At 35.5% G+C, this 15408-nt stretch overlaps 1 protein-coding gene across 1 annotated transcript; it reads right to left on the bottom strand.

The window, feature by feature from the left end:
• Positions 1-9432: 9432 nt before the first annotated feature.
• Positions 9433-12634, bottom strand: LOC145590901 (E3 ubiquitin-protein ligase WAV3-like). The gene is made up of 2 exons (XM_081647295.1): positions 12010-12634; positions 9433-11915 (listed from the first exon to the last, which is right to left on the bottom strand). Exons 1-2 carry the CDS (start codon positions 12379-12381, stop codon positions 10059-10061), a joined length of 2229 nt encoding a protein of 742 aa, XP_081503421.1. The 5' UTR covers positions 12382-12634; the 3' UTR covers positions 9433-10058.
• Between the last annotated feature and the right edge of the window lie 2774 nt (positions 12635-15408).

Raw genomic sequence — 15408 nt, 5'->3', positions numbered from 1 at the left:
AATTAATTATGTCAATTCAGGTTCTTTTAAAATCAAATCCTTATTTAATAACTCAGAAATGAATCCATCACTCCATTGTTGAACACCTGATGAAATTTGCAATTCATCTTGCAGACATTAATCTTTGATTGATTTAATTAATCTACAGTGAATCTATAGAATTAATATAGACGAACCAAGTTGTTTATTTATTGTACGAAGTACCAAGCTAGCAGAGAATCAGTAGTTTTTTGCTTTTTTTATATTACGTGATTCTACTTTTTTTTTCTCATTAACGACTTATTACTGATTATAGGAAATCAATTTCCTTTTTTCAAGAATTTTTGTAGATATTAATTAAAAGTTTTTAATATCATATGTGACATATGGATTAGGAATCAAAATTTAGGCTACTTAGGCCCTGTTCTCATCAGATTATTTTCAGTTCAGTTCAGCTCTAATAAGTTCAGTTCAGTTCAGCTCCTAATTTCCTTCTCTCATAAAATATTCATTTCAATCCAGTTCAGTTTAGTTTAATTCAATTCAGCTCTAATAAGTTCAGTTCAGCTCATTTCAGTTAATGAGAACAGGCCCTTAATTTCCTTTGTTTTTGGCTCATCTTTTATTTCATAATCAAGATTTATTTCTCTTTGTATAATTTTAATGTTTTTATTGTATAATTTTTTTATTTATGTATACCCTTAAAAATCATTTTTTTAAAAAAAAATAAAATAAAACGAGTCAATTAGGGCCCCAAATTATAGATTCGCCCTAGGCCACCAAAATCTCAGAAACGGGCCTGGCTATTAAGCAAGTAGTGGAGAAAATCGAAGCAAAGCTAGATGAGCTTACTCCTGATGAAGCCTGAACCTGTTTCCTGCCCTTCCAGCCCTTCATGATGATGATTCTGCTTTTATTTTGCTTATCTTTAACAATTTTCTTTTGGGTCTGTAACTAAAACAGGGATTACTTTTTTTTTTTTTTTTTTGGAACTTGTGAATTTGGTGCACTTTTGGCCGATGTTTAACATTGGTTTTGGATGGATGTTTCATCACTATCTTATGCATATTCTCTCTTTTGACTGTTTATATGCTCTCAGCCTTATCATTAAACCATGTTATGGTGCAGTGCTTGAGATAATTTGCTATATACATAGTGTTTTTGATAATGCCAAAAGGGGGAAAGTATACAGGCAACCTACTTAACACACTTATCATCCATCTCTAGTTCAAAGTTTTGTGTCTCTCTGATTCTCAATCAGGTATAAAACTAATTTCATTTCTTTCAAGTATTCCTTTAGTTTTATTTGCCTTACAGTAGTCTAAATGTCTTTTGATTACTTTTGCTGTAAATGTGTTTTCCTTGTTTGTCATCATCGAAAAGGGGGAATATTATTGCCCTTGATGTTTTGATGATAACACAAGTCAAATGAATGGACTAATGCATTGATAAGCTGTGTAGTTTGCTTTGACAAGTTACAAGATTAATACGAGGTAAAGGAACAAGAGCTTAAAGAAATAGAAGATTTGTTGCACTGTTTTTTTGAAGGAACAAAAGCTTCAGAGTAGAAGCTGGAGAATGAAGGCTCGGAGCAGAGACTTCCTAAGGGAACTATAAAGTCTAGAATATTTTATATTTTAGGTTTTATGTAAGTGAAAATAATTAGAAGTTGATGGCTAGTAGAATGCGATTTGAATTGAGTTTAAAGATAGAATTTTATGGTTGCTTAATTATAGGAAAATCAATTTTTGGAAAAATATCTTTTCTGTTTGGATATTTAAATAAATATCTTTTTATTTTTCGGAAAATATCTTTCAAAAAGATTGCAACAAAAATCCTATAGTTGCGCCACTGGTGTTTGATTAAGTCTCCCACTAAATAAGGAAACTGCTTGCTATGTAGTTCAACGTGACCTGAATTTTAGGACACGACTGAAGTACTGGAAGTGGTGGAGTTGAGTGGCGTTGATATGCAGCAGTAGTGGCGTAAGTGGAGGGAGTAATGGCGTTTTCTTTAAGCCAAGTTTTTCTATAAATATTGAAGTTATTTTCTGGAAAAACTTCACCCTTACTCTTTTTAATCATATTTTCTATCTTCTTTGTTTTCTAAATGAGTCAAGAGTCGCATTCTACCTAAGCTGTTAACTTTCTGAATTACTTTCATTAGAGTATTTTCTTTCACGAGTTGTAATTGGGGATTGGGAGTTTTGAGTGAACTCTAAGAGAAGTCAGAAGAGAAAGAGAGAGAAGAGAAGAGCAACGAGTAAAGGGACTTGCTGTTGGAAACTTTAAGTTCATTGAGAAACTTGAAGATAGAGTCTTTAGTTTGTAATAGGTTAATTGCCCTATTCTAGTAAAGAATCTTTCCTAAAATCCCAAGTGGTCGTGGTTTTTCTTCTTGGTAGGGCCAAGAAATTTTCCACGTAAAATCTCTTTGTGTGACTTTCAAGTTCCTTTAGCTTAGTTTTATCAATTCCGCAAAAAAGTTAGTTAAATCCTCCCAAACTACAATTCACCCCCCTCTTGTAGTATTCTTTAAAAGTAACATTCTTCTAATCATATCTACGAAAATATATCACACGTATATTTTCCGATATTTCATATCTCTAACAAATTGCGAGCGTCAAGTCTCACCACTTGTGTTCTACAATCCTTTGTGAGTAGCATAGTTTTTCCTTCCACTACTTCCGTCAAAATTTAAACTCCATTTGATCTCTGCGCAAAAGTTCCTCCACAAAGGCACTGTCAAGTTCACTTTTTATCGTCTATATAACCACGACGACAAGCATATTTAAATTGTGTTTTTTCAGGTTGTTGCAGGTCTGAAGTCATCTAAAGAATCCATTCGTATCACAAAGTCCCCTAAGCATGTTGTTAATTAACCACAAGTCTTTATAATTATATTCTAGTTAGTGGTCAGGTTTGTAAGAGCTAGTACTAGCTTGTTGTAGTAATTTTCGCTTAGCTTGTTTTCTTTAGGCATTGTATCAACTTATTTAATTTAAGCTAGTGGGTTTTAAGAGCTCGAATGGCAAGTGTGGATATGTGGGACTATGCTTTATTTATTAGTGATGTAATATAATTTGTACAGATGTGGCCAAGTACACCTCTGATAATAACAAGATCATAAATTCTTAGTTGTTTATTTTTTATTTTTCGGAAATTTAACCATATACCACTGAGTTTTAACTTAATTCACCATATATCATCGAAAACTTTCTAATTCAAATATCATTCATTTAACAAAAATGTCACAACATGCCATTAATGACTAATGGACGGTAATAAGGCCACATGACAACATATAATTAATTTTTTTATTATTTAATTTTAAAATAATTATTTAATTAATTATCAAAAAATTAAAAAAAAAAAAACAGCCACCTACGCCCCCAGCAAGCCACCACGTCGGCAAGGAATCTAACCACAACCCCCGCGCCAGGGCGAATTCCGACTAGAACCCCCCCTAAAACCCCACTCTCCCTCGAAAACAACCGTGCCTACACCCTAAAAACCACCATGCCTGCACTTTAAGAACCCCCTATCTCTAGGGATGTCAGTGGGGCGGGTCAAGTAGGAGACCCGCCCCATCCCCGCCCTAGTGAGGCAGGGATGGGTCTCGGTTTGGCGGGTGGTGGGGCGAGGATGGGGATAAAAACCATACCCGTCATGGGTTATGGGACGGGGGTGGATTTAAGTTGTACCCGCCCCGCCCTACCCCATCCCCACCTCATACCCTCATCTATATATCTTTAAAAACAAAGTTATATATTTTTATATTTTTTTATAAAATAATTACGTGAAATAAACTATTAATTATAATACTTTGTACTACACTTATATTATAAACAAAAACGTGTGTAATATTAAGAATGTTTTATTATTATTATTATTATTATTATTATTATTATTATTATTATTATTATTATTGTTGTTGTTATTATTATTATTATTATTATTATTATTATTATTGTAATTCGTATTAATTACGTAGGATTGTGTATTTGAGATGCGGAGATTAGGTGGGTTTTGGGTGGGGATTAGGCGGGTCTTTGGTGGGGGATTAGGTGGGGATGGATATCCAAGTGGGGGTGGGGCGGGGATGGTTTTGGAGTTGTACCCACCGGGGCGGGGATGGGGATGAATTTTGGACCCGCCGCGGGGATGGGGATTGGGGTGGGGATGAAAATGTTAGGTGGGGATGGGGATGGGGATGGGAAGACCAACATCCGCCCCACCCCGCCCCGCCCCATTGACATCTCTACCTATCTCTCTCGAAAAACCCTCCCATAACCACTGGTTGACGCCCAAACCTCCTCCCCCGCATCGGCGAACCGAATTCGCCCCTCCTGGTTCCATCTAAACCCCACTGAACCACCAAGTACGTCGAAACTCTAAAACCAAAATCTAGGGGTTCGTTTGGTATTGTTGTGGTTTAATGTTTTTTGGTTTTTTGTTTTTTAAAAGTATATGATATATGCCCATAATGAAGCAAAAATTATTTAAACTTATTAAAATCATGATAATTTTGAAAACTGGCAACAGAAAGTGGAAACACCTTTTTCTTGTTTCCTGTTTTTGGTTTTAAAAAAAAAACAGGAAATTGAAAACCAAAAATGATGCCAAACAAGCCCTAGGGTTTTGATTTTGGTGTTTTAGGGTTTCGGATTGGTGATTAGTGGTTCTCGACAATTAGGGCGACGACAATGGGGTTTTGGGGTGGTGGCTGGGATTTCGAGTAATTTGGAAAGGCGAGGAGGGGTTTTTCGGGGATCAGGCGTGGAGGGAAAGGAGAATTCGACTAAGGTGGTGGTGGGGGAATTCGGCTAAGGTGGTGGTTGGGTTTTCGACTAAGGTAGTGGCTGGGGTCGGGGTTGTCGCCGGCGAGGGAGGGGGGATGGTCGTCGGGAAGTGGAGTAGGCGTCCAAATGCCTGGCAGCCGGGGTGGGGGTCAGGGCTGGGCTGACGGTGGCTAATAAGTTGGTGGTGTTATTTTTTCTAAAGTTTCTTTTTTTTTTTAGAAATTTTCTAAAATAACTAATTAAATAAATAATATTAATAAGGACTAATTACAAGCTACTATGTGGCATAATTAACGTGAATGACTAAATGAGTTAACAGAAATGGCATGTTGTGACATTTTCATACAACTAAAGGTTATGTGGTGAATTTGAAAGTTTTTGATGGTATATGGTGAATTAAGTTAAAACTCAATAGTATATGGTGAAAAATCCGTTTATTTTTTTAAAATTTTTTTACATCTAACGGAATTGTTAGATAGCGCTACATATAAAGATCTTAAAAAAAAAACCTTTGGTTGCAAAAGCAAAGACTTATTACCACACAATTTCCCCTTATTGTTCACGTATTTTGTCTCTATATATCAAACTAAATCATCAAATAGAGGGTGACATGCAGCCAGTAATAAAATTGACACTTATTTATTGTAAATTTATGGTTTGGGTTGGTTATTTAGCTGGCTGGTCCAGGGAATTATACAATTATTTTACCTAGTGTGTTCCTTTTCCAAGAGTACAAAATTCCTATGCTCCAAATACGTTTTTTGTGATGGCATGATGAGCAGTTCATGTTTGCCTGTTTGGGATAATAATTTCAATTCCATACACATATCCATCTTTCTTTGGGGAGGTCTTGGGTTTGATCACAAGCATGAACCGATGAGTGATTGTGGTGTCTGAGGCGTGTTGGGCTTAACATTGTACTTATTAGGTTAATGTAATATAGATACCTCGTTATCACCTCATTCATTAATTATAATATAATAAATTTGTCAATAGTATTTTCGTTTAAGAAACTGTTGTAAATTTGTAATTTAAATAAAATTCGTTTATAAAAAAGTGTTGCAATGAAATAAAAATGAAAAGAGTATCAAACTACTATACTTAAAATTATGATCTTTTAAGAAAAAGAAGATACACGATTTACAATTAAGTCGGTATTTTTGTTTATGTTTTTGTTTTTGTTCAAACAAACAATGCATTATAAGCAAATATGCAATTACACAAAAGTCAGGTGAATATTAGGGGTCATATCCCTATTTCTTTCCCCTATTTGGTATGCAAAATTAGTGTTGCCAAAAGCATGATTGACGTGGCACGTGGCTAAGTCCTTGTTTGGATACTTCCATAATTCCATTCCACTACTATGCATGCATATGAATTTATCACAAGTTGTTATCATCCAGAGAGCTAAAGAAATTAAAAGGAAAAATGTCACATGCTAAACATCACCATCTCCTGCAGCTGCTTGCCATTCTATTCTTGTTTTTATTTATGTCTAATTTTATGTTAAGGAATTATATTATTGTAAATAATTTGATTGATGATGATTGGGGCCTTAACTTAATGCTTGAAAGGTAGGACTCACTCGACCAATTCTTAGAGGTAATTATAAGCTTTGTCTTTCATGTTGTTCTAGTCTTGAGATGAAAGAGACTTGTGTTTTTAATTTGTGATGTTTGATGGGTGAATAATTGATACGTACTCCCTCCATTTCTAATTAGTAGATTAGTCAAGTTCTTGAGTAGGAATAATTTGAGTTTATATTGGTACACCAAAATTATTGTTTGTTGTTTAGATATTTTCATCATTATATTACATACAATAATACCTTGAAATTTGAATTGAAGTTGTTATTTTATTATCAAAGAAAGTTTAGAAGAAAAAAAAAATGACTTACTATATTAATAAAGTGAATTCTAGCTAGTGCTTAGAAAGTAGTCTCTCTATTTCAGGTTAAATAAGTTGACTAACACATTTGTGATTTTGTAAATGCGCTATTAATCATTTGTATTTATAATTATTTATAAGAAAAAATATATATGTAAAGATAATGCACTGTAAACCTACATTTACATTTTGAGATGAACAATTAAAAAAATTACTCCCTTCGTCCCCTGTTAATAATCTCTTATGGGCATTTTTCACGGAAATTAATAAATACAAATAAAAATAGTAAAAGTATATTAAAAAAGTAAATTGACATTGGGTATGCAAAAAGTAGAGAGAGAAAGTAATAAAAGTACATGGGAAAACAAAATTTACATGGAAAAGTTAAATTTGCACAAATATTGTTGAAAATTGGAGGAAATTTTGGTAAAAAATTAATATTAATGGTTGTTGAAAAAAGCAAATAGGGTGAATATTTTGGGACTAAAATTTGCCCGTAAGGGACTATCATTGGGGACGGAGGGAGTATAAAATAAAAAGTCAACATATGAAAAGTAAAAAGGAAAAAATTAACATGTTATTTACTACCTCCGTTTCACAATAATTGCAACAAAGAAATTTTTTATATCTCACAGATAATACCTAGCCCTTTGTTACAATAAATGCAAATCAAAGGTACTATGCCCAAATACAGAGGGCCAGAAGGGTATATGCTCCTTAATACATAGTTAAGAAATTTGAGGTAAGAATACATTAAGTATTTATACATGCATCAATAATATGCCTAGAACTTGTATTACATGCATTATCGATTACTTCTACATTCGAATTAAATTTTACATCTTCTCAAATTCTCTGTCGATCCTTCCGACAAACATTATAATTGACAAAATGAAATGGGGTATGAGTTTCTAGTGAATTGTGTAAATAAGATCACGAACTTCAAAGGAAAATGTTGATAGAATGGACTATTAAAGAGCTGGCCCCAGGGCAGGCCCATAGGATGGTCCAAATAAGAATTATTATGTTTGGTGTACATGTATGTAATATATTTATGTCATTGTTAATTAATTGCATATGGTATAAATTATAAAAGCTCATTACCAAGTTCTACAGTAGATGTCTAAAGATATCACAAAGAATGGGAAAGAGTATCGTTCATTACTCTACATTGAAGTGACTTGTCTTTGAACTAGTGGAACCCAAGATAAGAACTTTCCTTTGACCCACACCTGGATTTTTGAGTTAGTTTCAACTTACATATACCATTAGATCTTGCAAGAAGAGTGTTAATTGAAGTTAATAGTTATGTTGCTAGCTTTTTGGGGAACAACTTGTTAAATAACTATTTTGACATTTTTGTTTTGTTTTTTTTTTTTTTTTTACTTATAAATTGAGTTTCATTAAAATTAGAAAGGACTGTCTGTCTGCCTTAACAAAATGATTCACAAGTCTTTACAAGTTTCATGAGTTATACTACTCTAAGGATTAAGAGCTTATTTTACGCTTAGAAATATTCCTTTAAACTTCAATCTAATTCATTTGCAAGTTTGAATGGTCATGATGCAGATATGGATGCCTTGCATTGAAGATTTGAAGGGTTGACTCTTTACCCCTTTATTTTACTATTTTAGGGTACATTTTATTTTGAAAAATAGGAGCATTTTGCTTTCACATTGTGTAACAAAAAATTAAATCTAGGTTTAATGTACAATTTCATCATCCCAATGTCTCATATTTTTATAATATAATCAAGTATTAGCCGTAATACAAGTATAGTTTTATTTGCTTTCTAAGAATATACTTCGTATAAAATACTCACACTTAAGGGGAAAAAATATTTGAAAATCTAAGAATATACTTCGTATAAAATACTTCCTATACATCAAAATTGTTGCAGCATTTGGTTTGCCACGCAACCTTGGCAGTCCATGTCAATTAAAATCATAAAGTAAGTACTTCACTACTTTGCAATACTCGTATTGGTATGTTGACCTAATAAAAAAACCTTCAAGTTATATTTTATTAATAATGTGGTAATTAAATAAAGACGTACGGAAGGAGTTTAAAAGTTCAATTCTACTAGTACTTTTTAGTTTTTACATTCGAAATAAATAGTTATAAAATAAGAAGGTTTAACTTAATAATGTTGCAATAAAATAAAGACGGTAGAGTTTAAAATTTCTAGTGCATTTAAAGCAACTGGGTGAAAATCATTCTTTTGCACCAGCTAACTAAATTATTCAATTAATGATTCTGAAATGTCCCTTCAGCTCCTAGGTTTAATCAATTTGCTTATGTTTTGTTGATCATCAACTTTATGGTAAAAACTTATATATGAATTAGACAAATGGCCCGTACATCTTTGTTGTGCTGCAAGTTGCAAGGTTGCTGAGCATTTAATTAAGAGATCCTACATCACTATGCCATTGTTGTAGACTTGTACGTAGCTTATAATTCCTCAATTATTATTATTATTATTATTATTATTATTATGGCATCACCCTTTCGGTGTAATGTTTTGAGTAATGAATAATTTCAACAAATTGCAACATCTCAATCATACCTTACATTATTAATCTTGATTAGACCATTCATCATCAATAAATCACATCTTTTGACAAAATTAAGCCTAATAAAAATTATTCTCATTTACAATTAATATCGTATAAAAGAATAATTGGTAGTTTTATACCTTGTATAATACTAGTCTTTTAATCACCCAAAATTACATAAAAGTCAACCTAATACTAAGTTGACTTTAAATAACCCATTTGATGTGTTTAATAAGTCTATTTATATAAAGTACTCCCTTCATAAGTTCTTATCATACGATTCTTATTTGACTTTTTTTTATGAAATTAATCACCATTCAAACTAAAACTTTTAGAGGCAAATGGAGTACAATAAGAGGAATATCAGAATATGAAATATGTTTTACGTCCAATGACAATGTAAAGCGTCTGTATCCACAATGTTTTCAGTTTTTCAACCAAAAGTTAAATAATAATTAAAGAAAAGGCTTCCATCATTGAATTTACAACTATCCTTTCATTGATGAGTAAAAATGAATGTACTCATTACAAATTGGATTATCTTTTCACCTTCTACTAAACCTTAGAAATTCCAAAACCAAAAAAAAAAAAAAAAGGAAAAAGAAAAAAACAAAAGAGACAAGGTAAGGTCCCCTCAACTCCTTTTAAAAAGGCCCAAAATCCAAATGATTCTACTGTGGGCCTTCGTCTCTTTCTGCTGAATAAAGGCCCGCGCCGTCGGGTACTTCCTTTGTCTCTCTCTCATCATGTGCCCACCACCCCCTCTTTTTTCTTTTTCTCATTTAATTTTTTTTTTTACTTTATAAAATAAAATTAAAAGAAAAAAAAGATAAAATTTAAAACCGGGCATTTTCAAAGCCGTGTAAATCACTAACAGACCGGTTTAAGGACTTCTTCATTTTAGCCATCTTAGCCAGCTGCTCAGCCGCTCGCCAAGCCGACGTCGGCGTAAGCGGATCACCATTTTCATCCACCATTTGCTGGGCCACATTAGCTGCTTCTTGCTCCTTTTGTACTTGATACTGCCTCCTCCAGTGCACATGCCCCAATTCACACTCTAACCCTCTAGCGTACTCCTCGGCTGAGGTTAACCCGTTAGCTGAGGATTGTAACACCAAGGCACGAGCCGAGGTGAGGAGGTGGTGAGCACTATTAAAATCGTAGTGCTCAACTAGCCGCCTTGACTCAGCTACGGCTCGGGTGTATATAAAAAGGTTCCGTAGCCGTTGGATCCTCGGGTCAGAGGATCGGATTGCGTGGGGTCGCGGGACCAGTAGGGCCCGCTCCCTCCCATACATGACCTCTTGAGTCACCGGATCTTTATAACTGCAACGCACAGACATCACATGGTGGGACCCAATCGCTGACATAGGCACCTTCAGTTCTATCAACAATTCTCTCTCCTCTTCGGCGTACAAGTCCCCAAGCCGAGCCGAGTCAGAGCTCATTAAACTCGGCCTACCATTACACGAATAAACCGCCATTATCTCGGCCGAAGCCGAACCCGAAGAAAACCCGAGTTGAACCCGTAAATCCTGAACCACAACACTTAACAAACCACCCACACATTTCGCAAACGCGTCTTGTTTCGGTTCAGGAGTTCGAAACCCGAACCCGGAAGGATGAACCGGGATCTCAATATGAGCAAACCGGGTCGACGACATTTGAGAGGCTCTCTGCCGTTGATTTGAACTTGGCGGATCATCTTGACCGTCGGATAAAAGAATGATACTACAAACCGGGTTTTTCTCTCTCCGATCCTCTAAAACTTTTGACGCTTTTTTTAACGCTTCTCCAACGGATGTTCCTTGGCCACAACTAAGGTGGTCGATAATTTTGCGCGCAGATTTCTGCCCCTGCGAAGTCATTCTTCGCAGCGGCAGCAGTCGCTGAGGCGCGGAGGAAAACGCAACAATGGCTAATCGATCGGCTGAGCTCAACGAGGAGATGACAAGTCGCATGGCACGCTTCAGCATTTGGAGCTTAGGCCCTGTCATACTGCCACTAACATCAAGGACCGTAACGAGGTCAATTGGTGCGCGGTGGGTTGGAGATAAAATCGCCTCCGGAGTCGGAGGCGCTTTTACTCGCAACGCCACCGCGTACGTCTCGTGAGTCCGAGACCCCGAAACAACCGCAGCCTCCGGCAACAATTTCACTTCTACATTTCGTGGTGCCTTCTTGTCAACTGAGTTGTAAGGATCAATTGAGGATGATTTAGTGTTGTTAGCAACAGGTGGTTTCTTCGGGGTAACAAAGAAGCCTTGGAATTCTTCGGAATCCTCTGTTTCTTCAGCTTCTGGAATTGGGTTGAACCGAGGAGATAAAAGCGGCTCGTCGTCGTTGTATGGTCTGTCTGATGATCTCTTGAGTGATTGTACTCGCTTATCCTCGAAATGAATCCTGGCGCTCCCGGTTGGCGTAGCGGGAGCGCTCATGGCAGAGGATTTAGCAGTGGTGGTGGTGATGGTTTTCTTATCGACAATCTGTTCCGCCTCGGAAGGGTTGTTCTTGTGGAAAGAGAGAAGAGGGACATCTTTCCATGTGATATTACATACTGGACAGATCAAGGAACCTTGCTTCCTCACATGGGCAGCTATACATGGGAAATGAAATGCGTGTGAGCATTCCGCCGTGTAAATTGCCATCCCTTGTCCTGCTTTTACACTCTGCATACACAATCCACATCCATTCTGCAATCCCCAAAACAAAAACAAAAAATTAATAACTAAATTTGTTCATCTCATGCAATCGTATATATAATTTTGTACATCATTCGTCAATTACCTTTGTAAGGCGGAGAGTGTTCTTAAGCATAGCGAAAGGAGAGCGAGGAGAAGAAGGGTTAGACCCCAACTTGCATTGGACCTTCGGACTCGGGCCGAGACTCTTACTACCACCATTGTTGGTGTTACCAGCTGTTGTGGATGCGGTGTTGTCAACGGTGGTTGATGATGAGGTTCGAACGCGTAATCTAGGAGTAGAAGGGTTGCTAATACTAGAAAATAAACTTAATTTAGAGGTTTTGGGAGTAGGAATAGGAATTGGATGAACATCAACAACTTCATTGTTGTTACGATGATGGCGATGAGTAGGTCTTTCTTTTTCTCTATCTTTTGGGATTGTTGAACAGAAGGCTTTTCTCCAACCAGTTCCCATAATAACTTTTGTTTTTGTGTTAAATTTTGGTTAAGGAAAGAAAGAAAAAAAAAAAAAAAAAAAAAAAGTTGTTAATGTAGTTTATAGGAGAGGAAAAAAGTGGATCTGATGATGATGCCAACATAGAAGACAAAATAGAAGGAAGAATCTTGGGATTAAAAAGATTAAATGATTGACTCGGTGTGACTCACTGAGTCAGTGAACCACCCCTCTTTTGTTACTCGTTTGAAAATGAAATGAAGAAATGAAGCAAAAGATCCCTTGCTAATTTTCAAGGGGATATGATATGATATGAATTGAGAAAGGAGGTTATTTTTGTGTATAGTAGGCTGAATATATAAATAAATTCATTGGAAATGGTATTTTCTGAAGGTGAAGGTAAATTAAATACAGTAAAATAAAGTGGCAGATGCTGAATTGAGTTAGATTTTAAAATTTGTTTTAATGAAAATGGTCAACGGTCGGCTTCCATCTATCTCTCAAAGTCTGCACAGCCACATCTGTGGCCTGTTGGCAGCTTTATATTAGCTCCATCCTCACCCCATTGTGTTTTTCAGGTTTTTTGCTTCACTCTATGTTTCTTATTTTATTGAAAAAAATTTATACTACAATAGTTACTTTATAATCAACCCACAGTATTACGGAGTATTGAACTATCTCGTTATATATGTAGCTTGAGGCCTTGAGTGTTAAATTAATTTAACAAAGTATAAAAATTAAAAAATGTACTCTGTAATAAATATGAGTGTATATTTCGAAAGTACACTCCTATTTTTTTTTTATTTTTGGGAAGTTCTCAATGGTAGCCCCCTATTTTTGCTTATTTCCAATAGTAACCAATTTTTTTTTCGATTATCTTTGGTAGCCCTCTACTATTAAAAACTTACATCCTTAACCTTATTAAGCCTAAAACCGTTAACTTTAACCATGGTCAAGTTTTAATTTTTTGTCTCTATTCAACCATTCTCTTTCCTTAGCTTCCCTTCTTTCATGGCTGCCAACCTGCCACCACCCAACCCCAAAACCCCCACGACAACAAACCAACCACTACCCCTATCTTCTATCTATCCCTAACAATACCACAACAGGCAGGCAGGTAGCCGCCGACGCTCGCTGTAACCAGGCCAAAGCCCAGCCACAACCGCGACCAATTGATGGCTTGATGCAGTATCCAACTACCGCATCTATGCTAAAGCCCGACCATGGCAGCAGCCCCCCTGCCCCTCCCTTAAATTTGCCGACTTGCTGCCCCTACAAGTCTAATCGTCGTAGCAGATTGACTGAGCACCCTGCCTAGCCGCAGCAACGACTAGCGGCGTAGCCAGGCAAAGTGCCTAGCCACGTTATTGGGGTCGGGGTCGGGGTCGAGGTTTGGGGAGAGAGAAAGGGTTGGGGTTAGGGGAAACATTGTGGGGTTTGATTTGGATTGCCGGCAGGAGGGGTTGTTAGTCAAAGGTGGACAGAGGGATTGGGGATGTTGGTCAACGGTGGCCAGCGGGATTCTGGTCGGTAGGTGGTTCCTTGGATGCTTGTCAATGGAGGTCAAGGGGCTGGTTGGGGAATGGGTATTTTATTTTCTTAATAATTTTTTAAAAAAATTAAAATAGTTAACATTTTTTTTGAATAGTTTAACCTTAGTTGAGTAGTAAGGGCTTGTTCATATTTACTGAAGTGAGCTGAACTGAACTGAACTGATTGGAGCTGAACTGAACTAAACTGATTGGAACTGAACTGAACTGAACTGAATTGAGCTGAAATGAATATTTTATGTGAGAGGGAAATTAAGAGCTGAACTGAACTGAACTGAACTGATTGGAACTGAACTGAATTGAACTGATTGGAGCTGAACTGAACTGAAATTAAGTAAATATGAACAGGCCCTAAGTTAGAATTAACGGAAATATCATTAAGGTCACGGTTGTGAAATAATGAAAGTTTAGGGCTACCAAAGATAATCGAAAAAAAAAAATTGGCTACTATTGAAAATAAGCAAAAACAGGGGGCTACCATTGAAAATTTCCCTTTATTTTTTTTTCAGTGTTATACTTTGAACATCACATAATTTTAGGCCAATTAATTTAACTTGAATATAAAAAGATATACGGAGTACATATATGACGTGAGTGGGAAAGAATTAATTAAAAAACAAATAAGGAGTGAGTTTGAGCGCAAACTAAAGACCATGGAAGAAGGGGAAAAAAAAAAACATTCACAAAGGAAAGTATAATGCTTTAACAAAACGGAAAGATTAATACTTGTCTTATTTTGTTACTAGTTTAGTTCCCCATGAGATGCACGGTTGTTTATTTAATTTTAAGATAATTTTTTTTTAACTATATATGTACCAATTTTTAAAAATGTATCATTGATACAAAATTAGTAAGGAATAGATGTGGTTTTATAACAATTCTTGACCCGTACCCTGAAGTGACCCGACCCGAAATAACCCATGACTCGACCCGATTAATAGGTTTACAAACAATAATAAAAACATATAAGATTGTGAAGTGTTTTATTTCAACCGATTAGAGTATATTATAAATGAATGTTGCACGTTTTGAACAATTATCTTCACTCTAAAAAAAAAATTATGATATAAAAATAAATTTATATGATAAAGTATTTAATTATTGTCTGCGTGGCACAACTTTGGTGAAAAGTTGAAACGCTAAGTGTCACTGTCTCGTGGATTGGTTAAACTTATAGTTTATTTTGTACTTGTGAAATACCGGTATTTGATCGGAAATAAAACTCTAAACCAACAAATTTATCATTTTATCCTACAAATCTATCCAAAATTTATTGAAAATAAAAGTCTAAACTAACTTCTTCTTCTTTTTTTTATTTTTATTTTTTATTTTTATCCTACAAAATTTATCCAAGTTTTGATCCTAATTAAAAAGCTAACTTTTTTATTCATGAAAAATATATTCAAATAAATTCTACCTGTCAACCTACTATTGAATTATTGCCTACGTTGCGTGATACTTGGCGAAAAGTTGGAACGCAGAGTGTTATTTTCTTGTA

This window comes from Chenopodium album, chromosome 18 (genome assembly GCF_948465745.1).
Source record: "Chenopodium album chromosome 18, dcCheAlbu1.1, whole genome shotgun sequence".
NCBI lineage: Eukaryota > Viridiplantae > Streptophyta > Magnoliopsida > Caryophyllales > Amaranthaceae > Chenopodium > Chenopodium album.
This window is presented reverse-complemented; position numbering and strand designations above follow the sequence as displayed.

What these genes read in the sequence shown, in the direction of transcription:
- LOC145590901 (XM_081647295.1), bottom strand. Translation starts at nt 12,381, where the DNA reads ATGGGAACTGGTTGGAGAAAAGCCTTCTGTTCAACAATCCCAAAAGAT. An exon ending in ACACTCTCCGCCTTACAAAG is followed by an intron (nt 11,916 to 12,009) that starts GTAATTGACGAA and finishes TGGGGATTGCAG; the next exon opens with AATGGATGTGGATTGTGTAT.